The sequence below is a fragment of the Silurus aristotelis genome (assembly GCF_946808225.1).
Source record: "Silurus aristotelis genome assembly, chromosome: 8".
Taxonomy (NCBI): domain Eukaryota; kingdom Metazoa; phylum Chordata; class Actinopteri; order Siluriformes; family Siluridae; genus Silurus; species Silurus aristotelis.
In genome coordinates, this window is record NC_139581.1 from 1,001,782 (window position 1) to 1,023,440 (window position 21,659).

A 21,659-nucleotide genomic window follows, 5' to 3' on the forward strand; every position below is an offset into this window, starting at 1 on the left:
CTCCACCATACACGCCACACTACATACTGTACACATACACTCCACACTCCACCATACACGCCACACTACATACTGTACACATACACTCCACACTCCACCATACACGCCACACTACATACTGTACACATACACTCCACACTCCACCATTCACGCCACACTACATACTGTACACATACACTCCACACTCCACCATACACGCCACACTACATACTGTACACATACACTACACACTCCACCATACACGCCACACTACATACTGTACACATACACTACACACTCCACCATACACGCCACACTACATACTGTACACATACACTTCACACTCCACCATACACGCCACACTACATACTGTACACATACACTCCACACTCCACCATACACGCCACACTACATACTGTACACATACACTACACACTCCACCATACACGCCACACTACATACTGTACACATACACTACACACTCCACCATACACGCCACACTACATACTGTACACATACACTACACACGCCACCATTCACGCCACACTACATACTGTACACATACACTACACACTCCACCATACACGCCACACTACATACTGTACACATACACTCCACACTCCACCATACACGCCACACTACATACTGTACACATACACTCCACACTCCACCATACACGCCACACTACATACTGTACACATACACTACACACTCCACCATTCACGCCACACTACATACTGTACACATACACTACACACTCCACCATACACGCCACACTACATACTGTACACATACACTACACACTCCACCATACACGCCACACTACATACTGTACACATACACTACACACTCCACCATACACGCCACACTACATACTGTACACATACACTACACACTCCACCATACACGCCACACTACATACTGTACACATACACTACACACTCCACCATTCACGCCACACTACATACTGTACACATACACTACACACTCCACCATACACGCCACACTACATACTGTACACATACACTACACACTCCACCATACACGCCACACTACATACTGTACACATACACTACACACTCCACCATACACGCCACACTACATACTGTACACATACACTACACACTCCACCATACACGCCACACTACATACTGTACACATACACTACACACTCCACCATTCACGCCACACTACATACTGTACACATACACTACACACTCCACCATACACGCCACACTACATACTGTACACATACACTACACACTCCACCATACACGCCACACTACATACTGTACACATACACTACACACTCCACCATACACGCCACACTACATACTGTACACATACACTACACACTCCACCATACACGCCACACTACATACTGTACACATACACTACACACTCCACCATACACGCCACACTACATACTGTACACATACACTACACACTCCACCATTCACGCCACACTACATACTGTACACATACACTACACACTCCACCATACACGCCACACTACATACTGTACACATACACTCCACACTCCACCATACACGCCACACTACATACTGTACACATACACTCCACACTCCACCATACACGCCACACTACATACTGTACACATACACTACACACTCCACCATTCACGCCACACTACATACTGTACACATACACTCCACACTCCACCATACACGCCACACTACATACTGTACACATACACTTCACACTCCACCATACACGCCACATTACATACTGTACACATACACTACACACTCCACCATACACGCCACACTACATACTGTACACATACACTACACACTCCACCATTCACGCCACACTACATACTGTACACATACACTCCACACTCCACCATACACGCCACACTACATACTGTACACATACACTACACACTCCACCATACACGCCACACTACATACTGTACACATACACTACACACTCCACCATACACGCCACACTACAAACTGTACACATACACTCCACACTCCACCATACACGCCACACTACATACTGTACACATACACTCCACACTCCACCATACACGCCACACTACATACTGTACACATACACTACACACTCCACCATTCACGCCACACTACATACTGTACACATACACTCCACACTCCACCATACACGCCACACTACATACTGTACACATACACTACACACTCCACCATACACGCCACACTACATACTGTACACATACACTACACACTCCACCATACACGCCACACTACATACTGTACACATACACTACGCACTCCACCATACACGCCACACTACATACTGTACACATACACTACACACTCCACCATACACGCCACACTACATACTGTACACATACACTACACACTCCACCATACACGCCACACTACATACTGTACACATACACTCCACACTCCACCATTCACGCCACACTACATACTGTACACATACACTCCACACTCCACCATACACGCCACACTACATACTGTACACATACACTTCACACTCCACCATACACGCCACATTACATACTGTACACATACACTACACACTCCACCATACACGCCACACTACATACTGTACACATACACTACACACTCCACCATTCACGCCACACTACATACTGTACACATACACTCCACACTCCACCATACACGCCACACTACATACTGTACACATACACTACACACTCCACCATACACGCCACACTACATACTGTACACATACACTACACACTCCACCATACACGCCACACTACAAACTGTACACATACACTCCACACTCCACCATACACGCCACACTACATACTGTACACATACACTCCACACTCCACCATACACGCCACACTACATACTGTACACATACACTACACACTCCACCATTCACGCCACACTACATACTGTACACATACACTCCACACTCCACCATACACGCCACACTACATACTGTACACATACACTCCACACTCCACCATACACGCCACACTACATACTGTACACATACACTCCACACTCCACCATACACGCCACACTACATACTGTACACATACACTACACACTCCACCATTCACGCCACACTACATACTGTACACATACACTCCACACTCCACCATACACGCCACACTACATACTGTACACATACACTACACACTCCACCATTCACGCCACACTACATACTGTACACATACACTCCACACTCCACCATACACGCCACACTACATACTGTACACATACACTACACACTCCACCATACACGCCACACTACATACTGTACACATACACTCCACACTCCACCATACACGCCACACTACATACTGTACACATACACTCCACACTCCACCATACACGCCACACTACATACTGTACACATACACTACACACTCCACCATACACGCCACACTACATACTGTACACATACACTACACACTCCACCATACACGCCACACTACAAACTGTACACATACACTCCACACTCCACCATACACGCCACACTACATACTGTACACATACACTCCACACTCCACCATACACGCCACACTACATACTGTACACATACACTACACACTCCACCATTCACGCCACACTACATACTGTACACATACACTCCACACTCCACCATACACGCCACACTACATACTGTACACATACACTACACACTCCACCATACACGCCACACTACATACTGTACACATACACTACACACTCCACCATACACGCCACACTACATACTGTACACATACACTACGCACTCCACCATACACGCCACACTACATACTGTACACATACACTACACACTCCACCATACACGCCACACTACATACTGTACATATACACTACACACTCCACCATACACGCCACACTACATACTGTACACATACACTACACACTCCACCATACACGCCACACTACATACTGTACACATACACTACACACTCCACCATACACGCCACACTACATACTGTACACATACACTACACACTCCACCATACACGCCACACTACATACTGTACACATACACTACACACTCCACCATACACGCCACACTACATACTGTACACATACACTACGCACTCCACCATACACGCCACACTACATACTGTACACATACACTACGCACTCCACCATACACGCCACACTACATACTGTACACATACACTCCACACTCCACCATACACGCCACACTACATACTGTACACATACACTACACACTCCACCATTCACGCCACACTACATACTGTACACATACACTCCACACTCCACCATACACGCCACACTACATACTGTACACATACACTACACACTCCACCATTCACGCCACACTACATACTGTACACATACACTCCACACTCCACCATACACGCCACACTACATACTGTACACATACACTACACACTCCACCATACACGCCACACTACATACTGTACACATACACTCCACACTCCACCATACACGCCACACTACATACTGTACACATACACTACACACTCCACCATTCACGCCACACTACATACTGTACACATACACTTCACACTCCACCATACACGCCACATTACATACTGTACACATACACTACACACTCCACCATACACGCCACACTACATACTGTACACATACACTACACACTCCACCATTCACGCCACACTACATACTGTACACATACACTCCACACTCCACCATACACGCCACACTACATACTGTACACATACACTACACACTCCACCATACACGCCACACTACATACTGTACACATACACTACACACTCCACCATACACGCCACACTACAAACTGTACACATACACTCCACACTCCACCATACACGCCACACTACATACTGTACACATACACTCCACACTCCACCATACACGCCACACTACATACTGTACACATACACTACACACTCCACCATTCACGCCACACTACATACTGTACACATACACTCCACACTCCACCATACACGCCACACTACATACTGTACACATACACTACACACTCCACCATACACGCCACACTACATACTGTACACATACACTACACACTCCACCATACACGCCACACTACATACTGTACACATACACTACACACTCCACCATTCACGCCACACTACATACTGTACACATACACTACACACTCCACCATACACGCCACACTACATACTGTACACATACACTACACACTCCACCATACACGCCACACTACATACTGTACACATACACTCCACACTCCACCATACACGCCACACTACATACTGTACACATACACTCCACACTCCACCATACACGCCACACTACAAACTGTACACATACACTCCACACTCCACCATACACGCCACACTACATACTGTACACATACACTCCACACTCCACCATACACGCCACACTACATACTGTACACATACACTACACACTCCACCATACACGCCACACTACATACTGTACACATACACTACACACTCCACCATACACGCCACACTACATACTGTACACATACACTACACACTCCACCATACACGCCACACTACATACTGTACACATACACTACACACTCCACCATACACGCCACACTACATACTGTACACATACACTACACACTCCACCATACACGCCACACTACATACTGTACACATACACTACACACTCCACCATACACGCCACACTACATACTGTACACATACACTACACACTCCACCATACACGCCACACTACATACTGTACACATACACTACACACTCCACCATACACGCCACACTACAAACTGTACACATACACTCCACACTCCACCATACACGCCACACTACATACTGTACACATACACTACACACTCCACCATACACGCCACACTACATACTGTACACATACACTACACACTCCACCATACACGCCACACTACATACTGTACACATACACTACACACTCCACCATACACGCCACACTACATACTGTACACATACACTACACACTCCACCATACACGCCACATTACATACTGTACACATACACTACACACTCCACCATACACGCCACACTACATACTGTACACATACACTACACACTCCACCATTCACGCCACACTACATACTGTACACATACACTCCACACTCCACCATACACGCCACACTACATACTGTACACATACACTACACACTCCACCATACACGCCACACTACATACTGTACACATACACTACACACTCCACCATACACGCCACACTACAAACTGTACACATACACTCCACACTCCACCATACACGCCACACTACATACTGTACACATACACTCCACACTCCACCATACACGCCACACTACATACTGTACACATACACTACACACTCCACCATTCACGCCACACTACATACTGTACACATACACTCCACACTCCACCATACACGCCACACTACATACTGTACACATACACTACACACTCCACCATACACGCCACACTACATACTGTACACATACACTACACACTCCACCATACACGCCACACTACATACTGTACACATACACTACACACTCCACCATTCACGCCACACTACATACTGTACACATACACTACACACTCCACCATACACGCCACACTACATACTGTACACATACACTACACACTCCACCATACACGCCACACTACATACTGTACACATACACTCCACACTCCACCATACACGCCACACTACATACTGTACACATACACTACACACTCCACCATACACGCCACACTACAAACTGTACACATACACTCCACACTCCACCATACACGCCACACTACATACTGTACACATACACTCCACACTCCACCATACACGCCACACTACATACTGTACACATACACTACACACTCCACCATTCACGCCACACTACATACTGTACACATACACTCCACACTCCACCATACACGCCACACTACATACTGTACACATACACTACACACTCCACCATACACGCCACACTACATACTGTACACATACACTACGCACTCCACCATACACGCCACACTACATACTGTACACATACACTACACACTCCACCATACACGCCACACTACATACTGTACACATACACTACACACTCCACCATACACGCCACACTACATACTGTACACATACACTACACACTCCACCATACACGCCACACTACATACTGTACACATACACTACACACTCCACCATACACGCCACACTACATACTGTACACCAGTATCAGGTTGTATATTTCACCCTGAGGCCTTTAGTGATGTTCTACCTGAACCAATCCACATCTAAAGAAAGAGCGCTGCCTCACAGACAGGAATCTAATGCAGTGAAAATAAATGTCAATACTAAAGCAATAGACCCAATGAACACAATAGCCTTTATTTGTCACATATACATTAAAGCGCAGTAAAATTGTCTCTTCACATATCCCAGCTTGCACAGACGATGGGTTCAGAGCGCAGCGTGGGCCATGATACAGCGCCCCGGAGCACAGAGGGTTTAAGGGCCTTGCTCAAGGGCCCAAGAGTGGCAGCTTCACGATACTTGGGCTTGAACCCCCAACCTTTCGCTCAGTGACCCAGCACTTTAACCACTGAGCTCCTGCTCTCAATTCAACACATCTTTTTTCATTGTAGACAAAGCTGCACCACCTGCATATATCATCTCGAGCAGAACATCGATATTAACCTCATCAAATCACCCCAGGGTTTCCTGCATTTCTGTACCTTTTTCCATGCATTACAGTTTTCCTGGGAATTTTGTGTGTGTTGTGGGTTTTCATGCAAATTCTACAGGAAAGAAAAGGCAAAAGAATAAACGGTTCATGAAAAATGTTTAAAAACACTTTTGAACTCTTTTGGACAACTTCTTCAAAACATCCGTCTTGTAAACATCCTTATAAGTGTTTCTGCAACCAAATCAGTTTCTTCTCAGTTGTTGTGAAATAAAAAAACAGCGATTAAATCTCGCAATCTGATTGGTTAAAGCAACAGTTTGAGTGACCCAGAGTTTCTGTTAAAAAAAAGACTGTATGCAGACACTCCTGAGAGAAAAGCTATGAAATGAAGAGTAGCGGGAAAAATTTATTACATATTCATGGACAATAATAACATTAAAACGTAAGTCAGTGATTCTGATCGAGTTTAGACCAGTAGAGGAGATCTTGCTGGACCTGACGAACCACCATTGTGGTACACACACTGTATACACAATTAGTATGTGTGTGTAATGCTGCATTTGATGGACAATTCCATAAAAGGCAACAAGAAAGTCTAGAATAAATGACAAGACGAGAGCTAAAAGGTGAAAGTGCACCTTGTATTGTACTTAGTCTCACAGTAATGCAGCTCAGACACTGCAGTGTTCCTCTGATGGACTGTTTCTAATGAGAGGAACTCCAGCAGAACCATGAGGACAATGAGTATAAAGAGGCTCTGTAGGAGCTTGGAGCCTGATTTAGGGGTTTTCCAGGTCGATGGATTGGAAGTGAACCAACTCAGAAATCTCTGTCTGCTGCCAAGGACATAGAGGACATGTCTTCCTCTCTCTCTCTCTCTCTCTCTCTTTCTCTCTCTCTTTCTCTCTCTCTCTCTCTCTCTCTTTCTCTCTCTCTCTCTCTCTCTCTCTCTCTCCCTCTGTTTGTTTTTAGTGCTAACGATTACACACAGAGAGATTTAGCTGAGCACTACTTCAGACATTATTTTACAAACTCATCAATCAAAATGAAACTTTGGACTACTGATGAGGAGAGTGGGCGGGGCTGATAATTTTATATAGATTATTGAGCTATTTCTCTGTTCAAAATGTCTTTATTTGTTTTTGGGCATGTTTACAACGCTACTAAGAAAAATAATCAACAATCGTTTTCATGTTTTCAGCTAGCTAAAATACCCAGCTATCAACACGCAGGGGCTAGCTAACAATTAAATGTTAGCAAAAGTTCATGATTTTGATTAGCTGTTTGATACAAATTAACTACTACTACTAAAAAAAGATCAAACGTCTTTTTTGTCAAAATTTCTAGTTAGCCTGCTGTGTATTTAGCTAACAAGTGTTTACACTTAATGTTGTGGAAGTTACGCAAATATTCACACGCTCATGGGCTGCTTTTCAAATCATATGCGTACTAACTAGCTTACATCCAAGTAGGGGCTGTGTCCCAAATCTCAATTCTAGTAACATAATACAGAACTGTATTTTGCTGCAAAAACTTTAGCTATCTGAGCAGTTAGCGTTCCAATGATTACATGTTAGCATAGCTACAGGTGAATGGCTGTGTCTCAAACCACCCTACAACCATGTATTGTAGAAGAAGATAGTATATATGTTTGTGCAGAGTAAGCCATGCTCTGTGTGTGTGTGTGTGTGTGTGTGTGTGTGTGTGTGTGTGTGTGTGTGTGTGTGTGTGTGTGTGTGTGTGTGTATAGCTGGAGGGAGGTTGCAGGGTTTCAGTGCCCTCTCTATAACTTTCCCTCCAATTATCAGCACTTTCTTTTCTTTTCATCTCAGAAACAGGAAGTGTCTTTTTTTTTGTTTTTTGTTTTTTTTTTATGTCTAAAATAAAACCTCTGGAATCGTAGTAATAGCCTCCACAGCTGGATTTACCCACTGCAGCCTGTTATTATTTACTTGTTATTACTCTGCTGATTGAGTAGAAGGAGTGGAATTATCCTCTGAATACAGACGACAAACTTCACTAATCACTCCTGCTCACCCCCTGTTCATCTATCTATCTATCTATCTATCTATCTATCTATCTATCTATCTATCTATCTATCTATCTATCTATCTATCTATCTATCTATCTATCTATCTATCTATCATGTTGGTTGATCTGTCTGTCTGTCTCTCTACCCCTCCATCTGTCTGTCTCTCTACCTCTCCGTCTGTCTGTCTCTCTACCTCTCCGTCTGTCTGTCTCTCTACCTCTCAGTCTGTCCGTACACTGTTTTATATCTGTGTTTCTCCTGTATTTTGATCTGTTTGATTTTCTGTCCATCTGAATTGGTGATCATAATAAGATTCTTCTCTCTTTCTGATTTCCAGGCGTTGCTTACTGAGAGAGAAACCGGAAAGAAAGCACAAGGGAGAGAGAGAGAGAGAGAGAGAGAGAGAGAGAGAGAGAGAGAGAGAGAGACCTAGAGGAAGGAAGGCCATCTGTTAAACACATCAAGACAGAAGTCTCAGTAAGACCTCTGTGTTTTCCGTTGAGGAGAAATGATCTGGAGTGCAGTTTGGAGGCCTGTCATTAGGCCACAGGGCCTCACGCTGAGGAACCGATAGCCTCGCCACTAACGCTACAATTACTGCCTTAAAAATGGGACACAGCTAATGGAAATCATTTGATCTTCTGGCCTGAACTTTGGTGGAATCAGCAGTATTTGATGTTCCCACTGTAATACTGGAAGTCTCAGCAAAAGTAGTGTTTGTTAGCCGCTGTTTCGGGCCCCGATAACTTTATCTGGTTAATTTATTGACTAGTTTACAAGATGGCGGCAACGTATCGGATTGTGGTCAGCAGTATAAACTACTATAACAGTGTCGTTGTTGACCGACGTGTTCAGCAGACCGTGCATTACTGTAACGGACCGTGTGGAGCTATAAAACATGGACTTAGCTGCACTGTGGCGCATCGTAGCACCTGCGCCGAAATCCTGGACTCCTCTCAGATGTACGGCGATCGCTCGATGGGCTACCACGAGTCTGCGTCTAAAATGCTCGAGAACGGTGGATGTGGCCATGTCGGATTTGGTGAGGATTTCCATTATCAGGTCATTCCACGAGTGAAGAAAGGATCCACAATCCAGAGTTCAACAAGCCTGAAGGATATCACTGGTGAGGCGATCAACTTGGCCAGCGGGAAGATGAAGGAGTTCTCCTTCGAGAAGGTGAAATACTCCTCTAGTCACGTGACCTTCAGAAAAGGCAGAAAAGTAAGGCCAGACTCATTTAGCCGAAGGTCTGCTGACCTCGATGTCATCTATGGGCACTTTGGAAACGACGAAAACTGTCCACCTCAGAAACTGGCACTGGATGAGCAGAAGTTGAACCGGAGTATCTCACTGGAGCAAAACCTCAACAATGTGGCCTCATTTTATCTCAACAACCTCACAGAGGAGAACCTCATTGCCCGGATTCTGGAGAAGACCAAAACAGACAGCAATGCTTCTGGTGAAGATATCAAAGCTTGTCTGGACATCCTGCTGAAGTGCTCAGAGGATCTAAAGAAGTGCACAGACATTATAAAGCAGTGTATAAAGAGGAAGTCCATGATTGGAGATGGTGATGATTCTGGGAATTCTGATGCTATTTACAAAACCATGATGGCACGACTTTCTAGCTACCTGAAGAAACTGCCTTTTGAGCTTGATCTTGGGCAAACAGGAAGATCAGAGCACAACGATCTATCTGAACTGGTCAACACTCTTCATGGACTTCAGCAAAGACCTTTCTCACCTTTTGGGAATGAACAACCTCCTCGATATGAGGATGTGGTCCAATCCCCTCCATTAACAAAAGTCCAGACTAAACCATCATCTTGCTCGACTCTGGAGGCTCTCGATGGCACCAGAGATCTCCCAGGAAGTTTAACATCTCCTCCAAGCCTTGTTATGTCACTTCCTGCTAATGGACTGCAGTACTCCAACCTTCCATCTTCTACCAGCAGTACCACACTATCCACCCTTCATTATCCCATATCCACTGGCCGCCATGATGCCTCCTCCTCCTCCTCATCCAACAAAAAACCCTCGATGGAGACCTTGTACATTGAGGAGGATGCTGATTCAGGTCGAGTCCTAGATAGGAAGCAGGGTTCTAGTGTTTCAGAGTCCAGGCAGCTTTCAAGGAAACATGACATGATGTCAGCTCCCATTGCTCTGATCACTGACCAACATCCTGATCTCAGTAGAAATGGAACTGTATATACACCCAAAACTGAACCAGGAACCAGCCAGACCTACATGCCATCAATCAGCACAGAGTCAAGGACACTATCAAAGTCGGCTCCACGTCTAACCAGGGAAGGTGCAGATGAGATTGATAAACTATTAATGGACTTGGAGTGTCTCTCTCAGAACATACAGAAGGAACCTCCACTACCACCAAAGCAGAGGCATATAAATGCATACCAAAGAAATCTCCACAGTGGACCCCCAATGACTAACGGTCCTCCTTGTCTGAATCCAAATTCTTCTTCCATCTCGTTCTCCAAATCTTCGAATCGAAACACAGAAGAAGCCGTTGAGGAAGACGATGGTGCTCTCCTGCTACGGATTCTGGAGAGCATTGAGAGCTTTGCTCAGGAGCTTGTGGATTCCGGAGCCAAAACGGGAACTCAGTCAAAAGAGTGTGAGGTGATGCGTCTCCTTCAAGACACATTGGCAAAGACTGACATGACTTCAGAAACTGTTCCTGCACCTGAAACGGCACCAGGGCCTTCACCTCCAGCTACACCCTTAACTTTAGCTGCACCTGGACCTGTAAATGTACCTTCAGTGACTCCTGCTCAAGTTCTGAGTCCTTTTGTCCCTGGGAGAGACACAGGATCTACTATCCTCATCCAGCAGACGCCAGAGGTCATCAGGGTGAGTTCTTAAAAGATTTTTGAAGGAATGTGTTGATGAAGTGTAGTGAGGCTAGCTTTGAAAAGAGTGCTAATTTGACTAGCATTAGCAGGGAGGCTAGTCATAAAGAATGGCTTTTTTTAACTTTTGTTTTGAATGAGCTGTTTCCTGTGTGTGTTGTGGAAATCATGGAGTGAAGAAGGTTCTTTGAAGAGTTTTTGAAACTGGGCTCATGACGAGATGTTCTGCTTTACTGAATAAATGGTTAATCACACCAGGCTACGGTGTGCCAGTAACTACTAAAACACAGATCTGTTCCTCAGAGTCATGTGAGACAGACCTCTCACCATCTTCTCTCATCATCTCTCTATATCTCACTTTTTCTCTCTGTCTCTCATCCTCGCTAATCTTCTCCCAATCTCTCATCCTTTTTCTCATAATTTATCTGTTTATCTCTCATAGTCTCTCATTTACAGCACATTCACATTTATGGTATTTGGCAGATGCCTTTATACAGAGCGACTTACAATTATCACATTCATACAGCTGAGCAGATATGGGGTTAAGGGCCTTGCTCAGGGGGCCAGAAGTTACAACAAGGTGTTGCTGGGCTTTGAACTCATGACCTTCGGAGCCAAAGTCAAATGCCTTAACCACTAAATTTTCACATTTCTTTCTTTCATCTTTTCTCAGTTTCTCATCTTCTCTCAAAATTTCTCACCTTCTCTTGTAGTCTCACATAGTCTCTAATCTTCTCTTATAGTCTTTAATCTTCTCTAATCTTTTCACATAGTCTCTCATCTTCTCTTATAGTTTCTAATCTTCTCTCATCCCCACACATAGTCTCCTTTTATCTTGTCTCACAGTCTCAATATCTCTCACCTTCTCTTGTAGTCTCACATAGTCTCTAATCTTCTTTTATAGTCTCTAATCTTCTCTCATCTTCTCTTATAGTCTCTCCTCTTCTCTTATGTTCTCACATAGTCTCTCATCTCTCGTCTTTTCTCAGTCTCTCACGTCTCATTTTGTTTCCTCTTTTTCTCATGTGTCTCACTCCTGTCTCATATAGTCATTTAGTCTTTCTTTTCTTTTCTAAATTTTTTTCTTCCTCATCCTTGAAATTATTTTGTCATTCATTTCTTTCTTTCTTTTTTTATTTTATTACTTTCACTCCTTTTACTATGTTCACAATTTTTTTTTTTTACTTTCTCCTCTCTCTCTCTCTCTCTCTCTCTCTCTCTCTCTCTCTCTCTCTCTCTCTCTCTCTCTCTGTGGTTGTAAGCTTGTAAACTGATCCTCGCCTGCTATCTACAGCTCGCTATTTATGATGTTGCCATCACTCTCATCAGGAGAAGGCTTTTAGTGTGAGCACACACACACACACACACACACACACACACACAGACACACACACACACACACACACACACACACACACGCACGCACGCACGCACGCACACAGTTAAGGTCAAAATATTTTTGAGTGTTTTTTTGCAGGACAGTGTTTGTGAGTGTGTGTGAGAGAGACAGAAAGAGTGTGTGTGTGTGTGTGTGTGTGTGTGTGTGTGTGTGTGTGTGTGTGTGTGTGTGTGTGTGTGTGTGAGTTTAGCGCTCCCCCAACCTACTGTGGCATTTCACTGTGAGACTGAGTGACGCCGTGGGGAAAACGGAGCATGTGTGGGGGCGGAGTCCTGCTCGTTAACACAACACGACCAATCAGAGACGTAAACACACACACACACACACACTCTCACACACACACACACACACACACACACACACACACACACACACACACACACACACACACACACACACACACACACATACAGGGCATGGCATGAGTGTGTGTGTGACCGTGTGTATGTAGATAATTGCGTGTGTATGTATGTGTGTGTGTGTGTGTGTGTGTGTGTGGGTGTGTGTGAGTGTGTGGTCTGATGGTCTGTGCACCTCTCTAAATTGGATCTGATGATGCCTCTGTCTTTAAACTGCTCATTCCAGCAGTGTGACAGATCACTTATGAGCCGTCCGTCTGTCTGTCTGTCTGTCTGTCTGTCTGTCTGTCTGTCTGTCCATCTTTCTATCTCTCTGTTTATCCACCTGCCTGTCTATCTATCTCTATGTCTGTTTGCCCGTTTGTTCATCTGTCCATCTGTCTGTCTGTCTGTCTGCCTCTGTTTGTCTTTCTTTCCATCTGCCTGTCTGTCTGTCTGTCTGTATGATACTCCTTCTTCAGTGAGACATTTAGAGTGGGGATGTGAATGATCCCCTCCCGGCGCCTCTTCACACAGTGTTGACAGAGTGAACTGACCCACTGCACCTGTCAGGAAGTGCATTAAATCGCCATGGTGATGTGGAAGCCCTGGCTGGAACTGCCTGTGCTGCTGCTCCCATTAATCATCTGAATTCTTCTCGAGTTCAATGTTCAGGTTGTCTGTGAGTCAGGCATTGAGTCCAAAGATTCAAGCAAAGAGTCAGTGAGTCATGTACAGAAGCAGTAAATCAGTAAATCAGGCACAAAGTCCGTGATTTAAGCACATAATCAGTGATTCAGTGAGTCAGGCACCGAGTCTGTGATTCAGGCACAGAGTCAGGATTCAGTAAGTCAGGCACCGAGTCTGTGATTCAGTGAGTCAGGCACAGAGTCAGGATTCAGTGAGTCAGGCACAGAGTCAGGATTCAGTAAGTCAGGCACCGAGTCTGTGATTCAGTGAGTCAGGCACAGAGTCTGTGATTCAGTGAGTCAGGCACAGAGTCAGGATTCAGTGAGTCAGGCGCAGAGTCAGGATTCAGTGAGTCAGGCACAGAGACTGTGATTCAGTGAGTCAGGCACAGAGTCAGGATTCAGTGAGTCAGGCACCGAGTCTGTGATACAGGCACCGAGTCAGGATTCAGTGAGTCAGGCACAGAGTCAGGATTTAGTGAGTCAGGCACAGAGTCAGGATTTAGTGAGTCAGGCACAGAATCGGTCAGTTAAAGACCAAGCAAAGAGTCAGTGTTTTAATAGGGATTTTATTTTATAATTTTATAATTAGATGTGCTCTAGTGAGGCAGGACCTCAGAGAGTCAGGACCTCAGTAAGGCAGAACCAAAGTGAAGCAGAACTTCAGTAAGGCAGGACCTCAGTAATTCAGGACCCCAGTGATTTAGGACCTCTCTAAATGGTAGAACTTCCGTGAGGCAGGAGCACAGTGAGGCAGGACCTCAGTGAGGCAGGACCTCAGTAAGTCAGAACCTTTCAGTCATTCATGACCTCAGTGAGACAGGACCTCAGTAATTCGAGATCTCAGGGTAGCAGGAGCTCAGTGAAGCTGAACCTTGGGAAAGCAGAACCTCAGTAACTCAGGACCTCTCTGAGTGGTAGAACGTCAGAGAAGCAGGAGCACAGTCAGACAGGACCTCAGTGAGTCAGGACCTCAGTAAGTTGTGATCTCAGTGTAGCAGGAGCTCAGTGAAGCTGGACTTCGGGAAAGCAGGCCCTCAGGGGAGCATGGCCACAGTGAGGCAGAACTTCAGGGAGTGTGTGTGGTAAATGATTATTAAGGTGGTGATGTGGATGAGAGGTGGAGAAGACGTGAGGAACGTTGCAGTTTGTGGTTTCTCTCTCGCTATGATTTGGTCAGAAGCCTCCTGTGTGCAGCAGGACAGAGTCTCCATGCAGAGATCTGTAACCATGACAACAACACTGTTAGTGTTCTTCTTTATCGGGCTACTATAGATAAACTTCAGTGTGTGTGTGTGTGTGTGTGTGTGTGTGTGTGTGTGTGTGTGTGTGTGTGTTTATGAAAACAGACACACTCTGGTCTTTATTTACTTATCAGGCTTCTACAAACACTCTCACGGTCAGAACAGCAACATTACATCATCACTGACAGAAAATGATGTCATACTGCAGTCTCAAGAAGGAAAAACTGCAAAACACACACACACACAAACACACACACACACACACACACACACACACACACACACACACACACACACACACACACACACACACACACACACACTATTTCCGTACTTTTTTAGATTTCAGCCGAGAGTATGTGGACCCCTGACCATCAGATTGCTATGTGCTTTTTTAACCTTTCATTCCACAATAAATCTCCATTTACAGTTATAATGAGCTCCACTCTTTTTGAGAAGATGTTCCACTAGATGTTTGTGGAGATTCATTCAGCTACAAGGGTGTCAGGTCCTGATGTTGGTGAGAAGGTGAGGAAGTCTGGGGTGCAGTCAGTGTTCACATTCATCCCAATTTTCATTTTCATTACCACATCAGGATGTTTCTTTTCCAGTGTTAGAGAAGCGTTAATGAGTTCATTAGCAAATGGTGTAATGTAAGCACTGACAGCAGAGTGCTAGCATGTTAGCATTAGTTTCTCTGACAGATTGTGGGCTCTGTGTTCAGAAGGCGGCCTCTAGTGGTGCAAAGGAGCAACTATATCTGCATTACATGGAGAATAATAATAATAATTTATAGAATATTTTTTATTTATTTAGGCTGCTGTATATTATGCATAATAAATATAATAAAAAATATTTAAAATTTAAATGAACCAAAAAAGCATGTATAGTAAGTAAATAAAGAAATTGTTCTACTTTGTCTCCCCCTGCTGGTGAAAACTGGTAAAAAAAAAATCAGACATACGATAAACATTGGGTTAAAACAGATGAGCCAAATGAACTACACACTGCTGTATTATAACACACACACACACACACACACACACACACACACACACACACACACACATTCACAGAGCAGTGAATGTGTGATTGTGAGATGCAGTATAAATCATCTGTGGTAAACATATACACACACATTATGTGCTTAGAGATATGTGTTTTCGATGTGTGTGTGTGTGTGTGTGTGTGTGTGTGTGTGTGTGTGTGTGTGCAGTCTGCCTGGTACCTGGTGTAAAAATAACCTGCAAATTAGAAGCTCTGTCTGTATTTATGGCTCTGACTGCAGCCTCGGGATGCAATGCAAAGGGGTGTGGCCTTAGTAACAAACTCCGCCCCCTGATACATTAGGGGCAGGGCAAGAAAACTTATCTCATGCATGCATCCCATCTATTGTACTGTCTGTCTGTCTTTCTGCTTCTCTCTCTATCATTCTTTCTGTCTGTCTGTATTTTTATCTGTCTTTCTCTCTGATTATTCCTCTGTGCACATCTGTAGCTGCCTGTTGGAACTGTGTGTCTATCTTCAACTGTCTATCTGTTCTATATATCTAATCTTATGTCTCTCTGTCTATCTGATTATCTGTCTATTTGTCTAACCTAATGTCTGTCTGTAAATGTCTGTTTCTTTTTCTTTCCTTCTGTCTGTGTCCGTCTCTGATTGTCTGCCTGTCTGTTTGTCTGTTCTCTAGTTGTTTGTGTCTGTCGGTCTGTCTGTAACTGTATGTCTGTCTGTCTCTCTGATTGTTTGTCTCTATATGTTTGTAACTGTCTGCTTGTGTATTTGTAACTGTCTGTCTGTCTGTCTGCCAGTCTGTCTGTCTGTCTGTCTGTCTGTCTGTCTGTCTGTCTGTAACTGTCTATATGTCTTTCTCTCTAATTCTCTCTCTCTGTCTGCCTGTAACTGTTTGTCTGTAGGTCTCTCCACCTGTCTGCCAGTTGTCTGTAGTTCTAGTCTCTTTAACACACACACACACACACACACACACACACACACACACACACACACACACACACACACACACACACACACTTGCTGTAGTGTAAATCAGTGTTCTAAATGAAACTTTACTAGAAACACAGCTATACAGAATTGCTAAAGTTTGCTAGCAGGTCTGGCCTGCGAGACGTCGGCGTGGACTCTGAGTTGAAGGCATTTAGAAACTGTGCAACTGAGAGGCAGGAATGAAAACGTTGTCATTCATGTGTCCCACGTTCATCTGGGCCACATCCCAATCCTCTCAGCACACCCTCCCCTCCCTGCTAACAAGCTTTACTGCCAGCAAGGCCGCATATTAGCAGGCTAACATGTTTTAATGTTGCCAGAACTGAAGCATTTGTGGTGCTAATAAAGGCAGCCAGCAAGTCATTCCACATGCTGATTCTGCTAATTGCTATAAACTTTAGCATTAAGTTGAACTAGCATAAAAGCCCTCATGCATGATTCTGAAGGAAGAGTACAGTAAAAGTGTAGTGGAGGTGAAGAGAGTTTCTGATAGGGTGATGATCGTGAAGGTGGAAGTTGAAGGGATGATGATAAATGTCATCAGTGCCTATGCTTCACAAGTTGGCTGTGAGATGGAGGAGAAGGAAAGATTCTGGAGTGAATTAGATGAAGTGGTAGATGGTGAAGGAATGAAAGATTGGTGATTGGGGCAGACTTTAATGGGCATGTTGGTGAAGGGAACAGAGGTGATAAGGAGGTGATGGTAGGTGTGGTCTTAAGGAGAGGAATGTGGAAGGGCAGATGGTGGTAGATGTTGCTAAAAGGATGGAAATGGCAGTGGTGAACACGTATTTTAAGAAGAAGGAGGATCACAGGGTGACGTATACGAGTGGAGGAAGGTGCACACAGGTGGATTATGTTCTATGTAGGAGATGCAACCTGAAGGAGATTGGAGACTGTAAGGTGTTGGCGGGGGACAGTGTAGCTAGACAGCATCCGATGGTGGTCTGTAGGATGGTTTTGGAGGCGAAGAGGAGAGGGAGAGTGAGGACTGAAAGAAGAATAAGATGGTGGAAACTGAAGGAGGAAGAGTGTAGTGTGAGGTTCAGGGAAGAGGTCAGACAGGAGCTCGGTTTGGTGCTGGATGATTGGGGAACTACTGCAGAAGTGACAAAGGAGACAGCTAGAAAAGTACTTGGTGTAACATCTGGAAATAGAAAGGAAGATAAAGAGACGTGGTGGTGGAATGAGGAAGTGCAGGAGAGCAGAAGGAGAAAGAGGTTGGAGAAACAGAATTGGGATCGACAGAGTGATGAGAAAAGTAGGCAGGAGAACAAGGAGATGCAGTGGTAGAAGCATGGAGATGTTTAGGAGAGATGCAGTGGAGTTTTTAACCAGATTGTTTAACAGGATTCTGGAAGGGGAGAGGATGCCTGAGGAATGGAGAAGGAGTGTGCTGGTACAGATCTTTAAGAATAAGGGAGATGTGCAGTCTTGCAGTAACTACAGGGGAATTAAGTTGATCAGTCACACCATGAAGTTATGGGAAAGAGTAGTGGAAGCCAGGCTGAGAGAAGAGGTGACCATCTGTGAGCAACAGTATGGTTCCATTCCGAGGAAGAGCACCACAGACGCATTATTTGCTTTGAGAATGTTGATGGAGAAGTATAGAGAAGGTCAGAAGGAGTTGCATTGTGTATTTGTGGATTTAGAGAAAGCGTACAACAGGGTGGAGAGAGGAGTTGTGGTATTGTATGAGAAAGTCTGGTGTGTCAGAGAAGTATGTGAGGGTGGTGCAGGACATGTATGAGGACAGTGTGACGGCAGTGAAGTGTGCAGTAGGAACGACAGACTGGTTCAAGGTGGAGGTTGGACTGCATCAAGGATTGGCTCTGAGCCCTTTCCTGTTTGCAGTGGTGATGGACAGGTTGATGGACGAGGTCAGACAGGAGTCTCCGTGGACTATAATGTTTGTGGATGATATTGTGATTAGTGGTGAGAGTAGGGAGCAGGTGGAGAAGAGCCTGGAGAGGTGGAGGTACACGCTGGAGAGAAGGGGAATGAAAGTCAGTAGAAGTAAGACAGAGAATATGTGTGTGAATGAGAGGGAGGGCAGTGGAGGGGTGCGGTTGCAGGGAGAAGAGGTGGAAAAGGTGGAGGAGTTCAGGTACCTGGGGTCAACAGTGCAAAGTAAAGGAGAGTGTGTTAGAGAAGTGAAGAAAAGAGTGCAGGCAGGGTGGAGTGGGTGGAGAAGAGTGACAGGAGTGATTTGTGATAGAAGAGTATCTGTGAGAGTGAAAGGGAAAGTTTATAGGACTGTGGTGAGACCTGAGATGTTGTATGGATTAGAGACAGTGGCATTGAGTAAAAGACAGGAGGTGGAGCTGGAGGTAGCAGAGCTGAAGATGTTGAGATGTTCGTTGGGAGTGATGAGAATGGACAGGATTAGAAATGAGTTTATTAGAGGGAAGCGCATGTAGGACGTTTTGGAGACAAGGTGAGGGAGGTGAGATTGAGATGGTTTGGACATGTGTAGAGAAGGGACATGGCGTATATCAGTAGGAGAATGCTGAGGATGGAGACACCAGGTAGGAGGAAAAGAGGAAGACCAAGGAGGAGGTTTATGGATGTGGTGAGGGAAGACATGCAGGTAGTTGGTGTGAAAGAGGCAGATGTAGAGGACAGGGGGGTGTGGATACGGATGATCCACTGTGGCGCCCCTAATGGAAGCAGCTATTTGTATGCTAAACTAATGTTTATTCGTAAAAAATTATTAGCATAATTAATAATAATAATAATAATAATAATAATAATACTAACAGTTACGGTCTGTTACCCAGCGTTCGTTAGAATATCATGCTAATGTCATAGTTAATGAGATTAGCAGCACAGCAATGCTGAGCGGGCTTTGACTTAACGGCCTGTGAGATAGGAAGTAGACAGGTGTGTGTGTGTGTGTGTGTGTGTGTGTGTGTGTGTGTGTGTGTGTGTGTGTGTGTGTGTGTGAGAGAGAGAGAGAGATAGAGAGAGAGAGAGAGAGAGAGAGAGAGAGAGTGTGAGAGAGAGAGAGTGTGTGCTGCTACAATACATTCTAATAGCTTTCCCGCTGTTCTCAGCAGAGCCTTAACATGTGTGTTTGTGTGTGTGTGTGTGTGTGTGTGTGTGTGTGTGTGTGTGTATACACACATCCCAGTTGCTATAGAAACGATAATGCATCATTACGATCGGAATAATATAATCCTATCAGAGCTGCCTCACCTTCTGGCCAATCAGAGCGCAGGATTGAACGTCGTTGCAGTATAAAGTTAGTCCCGGATTGTTCCTGTCCTGAAACAATGGCAGAGTAATGTTTTGCTACAGAAGACTCTCTTCATGTAGGTTTAATGTCCTCGTGTTTCAGTGCACTAGTAGGGCACTAAATAGGAAGCAGTTCGGCATTTGGAACACGACCCAGGGCAAATTATATCGTGTATTAAAAGCTAGCCAGTGTCTACATGTCTGAGTACAAGGTTTTCAG

General features: G+C 44.7%; 1 protein-coding gene and 1 long non-coding RNA gene across 3 annotated transcripts in view; one reads left to right on the forward strand and one right to left on the reverse strand.

Moving 5' to 3' along the window:
- Positions 1 to 21,659, forward strand: part of ppp2r3a (protein phosphatase 2, regulatory subunit B'', alpha) — an 80,010-nt gene that overhangs the window by 35,688 nt on the left and 22,663 nt on the right. For both annotated transcript variants that reach the window (XM_083547819.1, XM_083547820.1), the window contains one exon: positions 9,990 to 12,529. In XM_083547819.1, coding sequence (XP_083403945.1) covers positions 10,433 to 12,529 — 2,097 coding nt within the window. In that variant the 5' untranslated portion in view covers positions 9,990 to 10,432. The remainder of the gene's footprint in view (positions 1 to 9,989; positions 12,530 to 21,659) is intronic.
- Positions 15,338 to 16,458, reverse strand: LOC310729745. The gene is made up of 3 exons (XR_014534646.1): positions 16,310 to 16,458; positions 15,845 to 16,176; positions 15,338 to 15,746 (listed from the first exon to the last, which is right to left on the reverse strand). It is a non-coding gene; the product is annotated as an uncharacterized lncRNA (long non-coding RNA).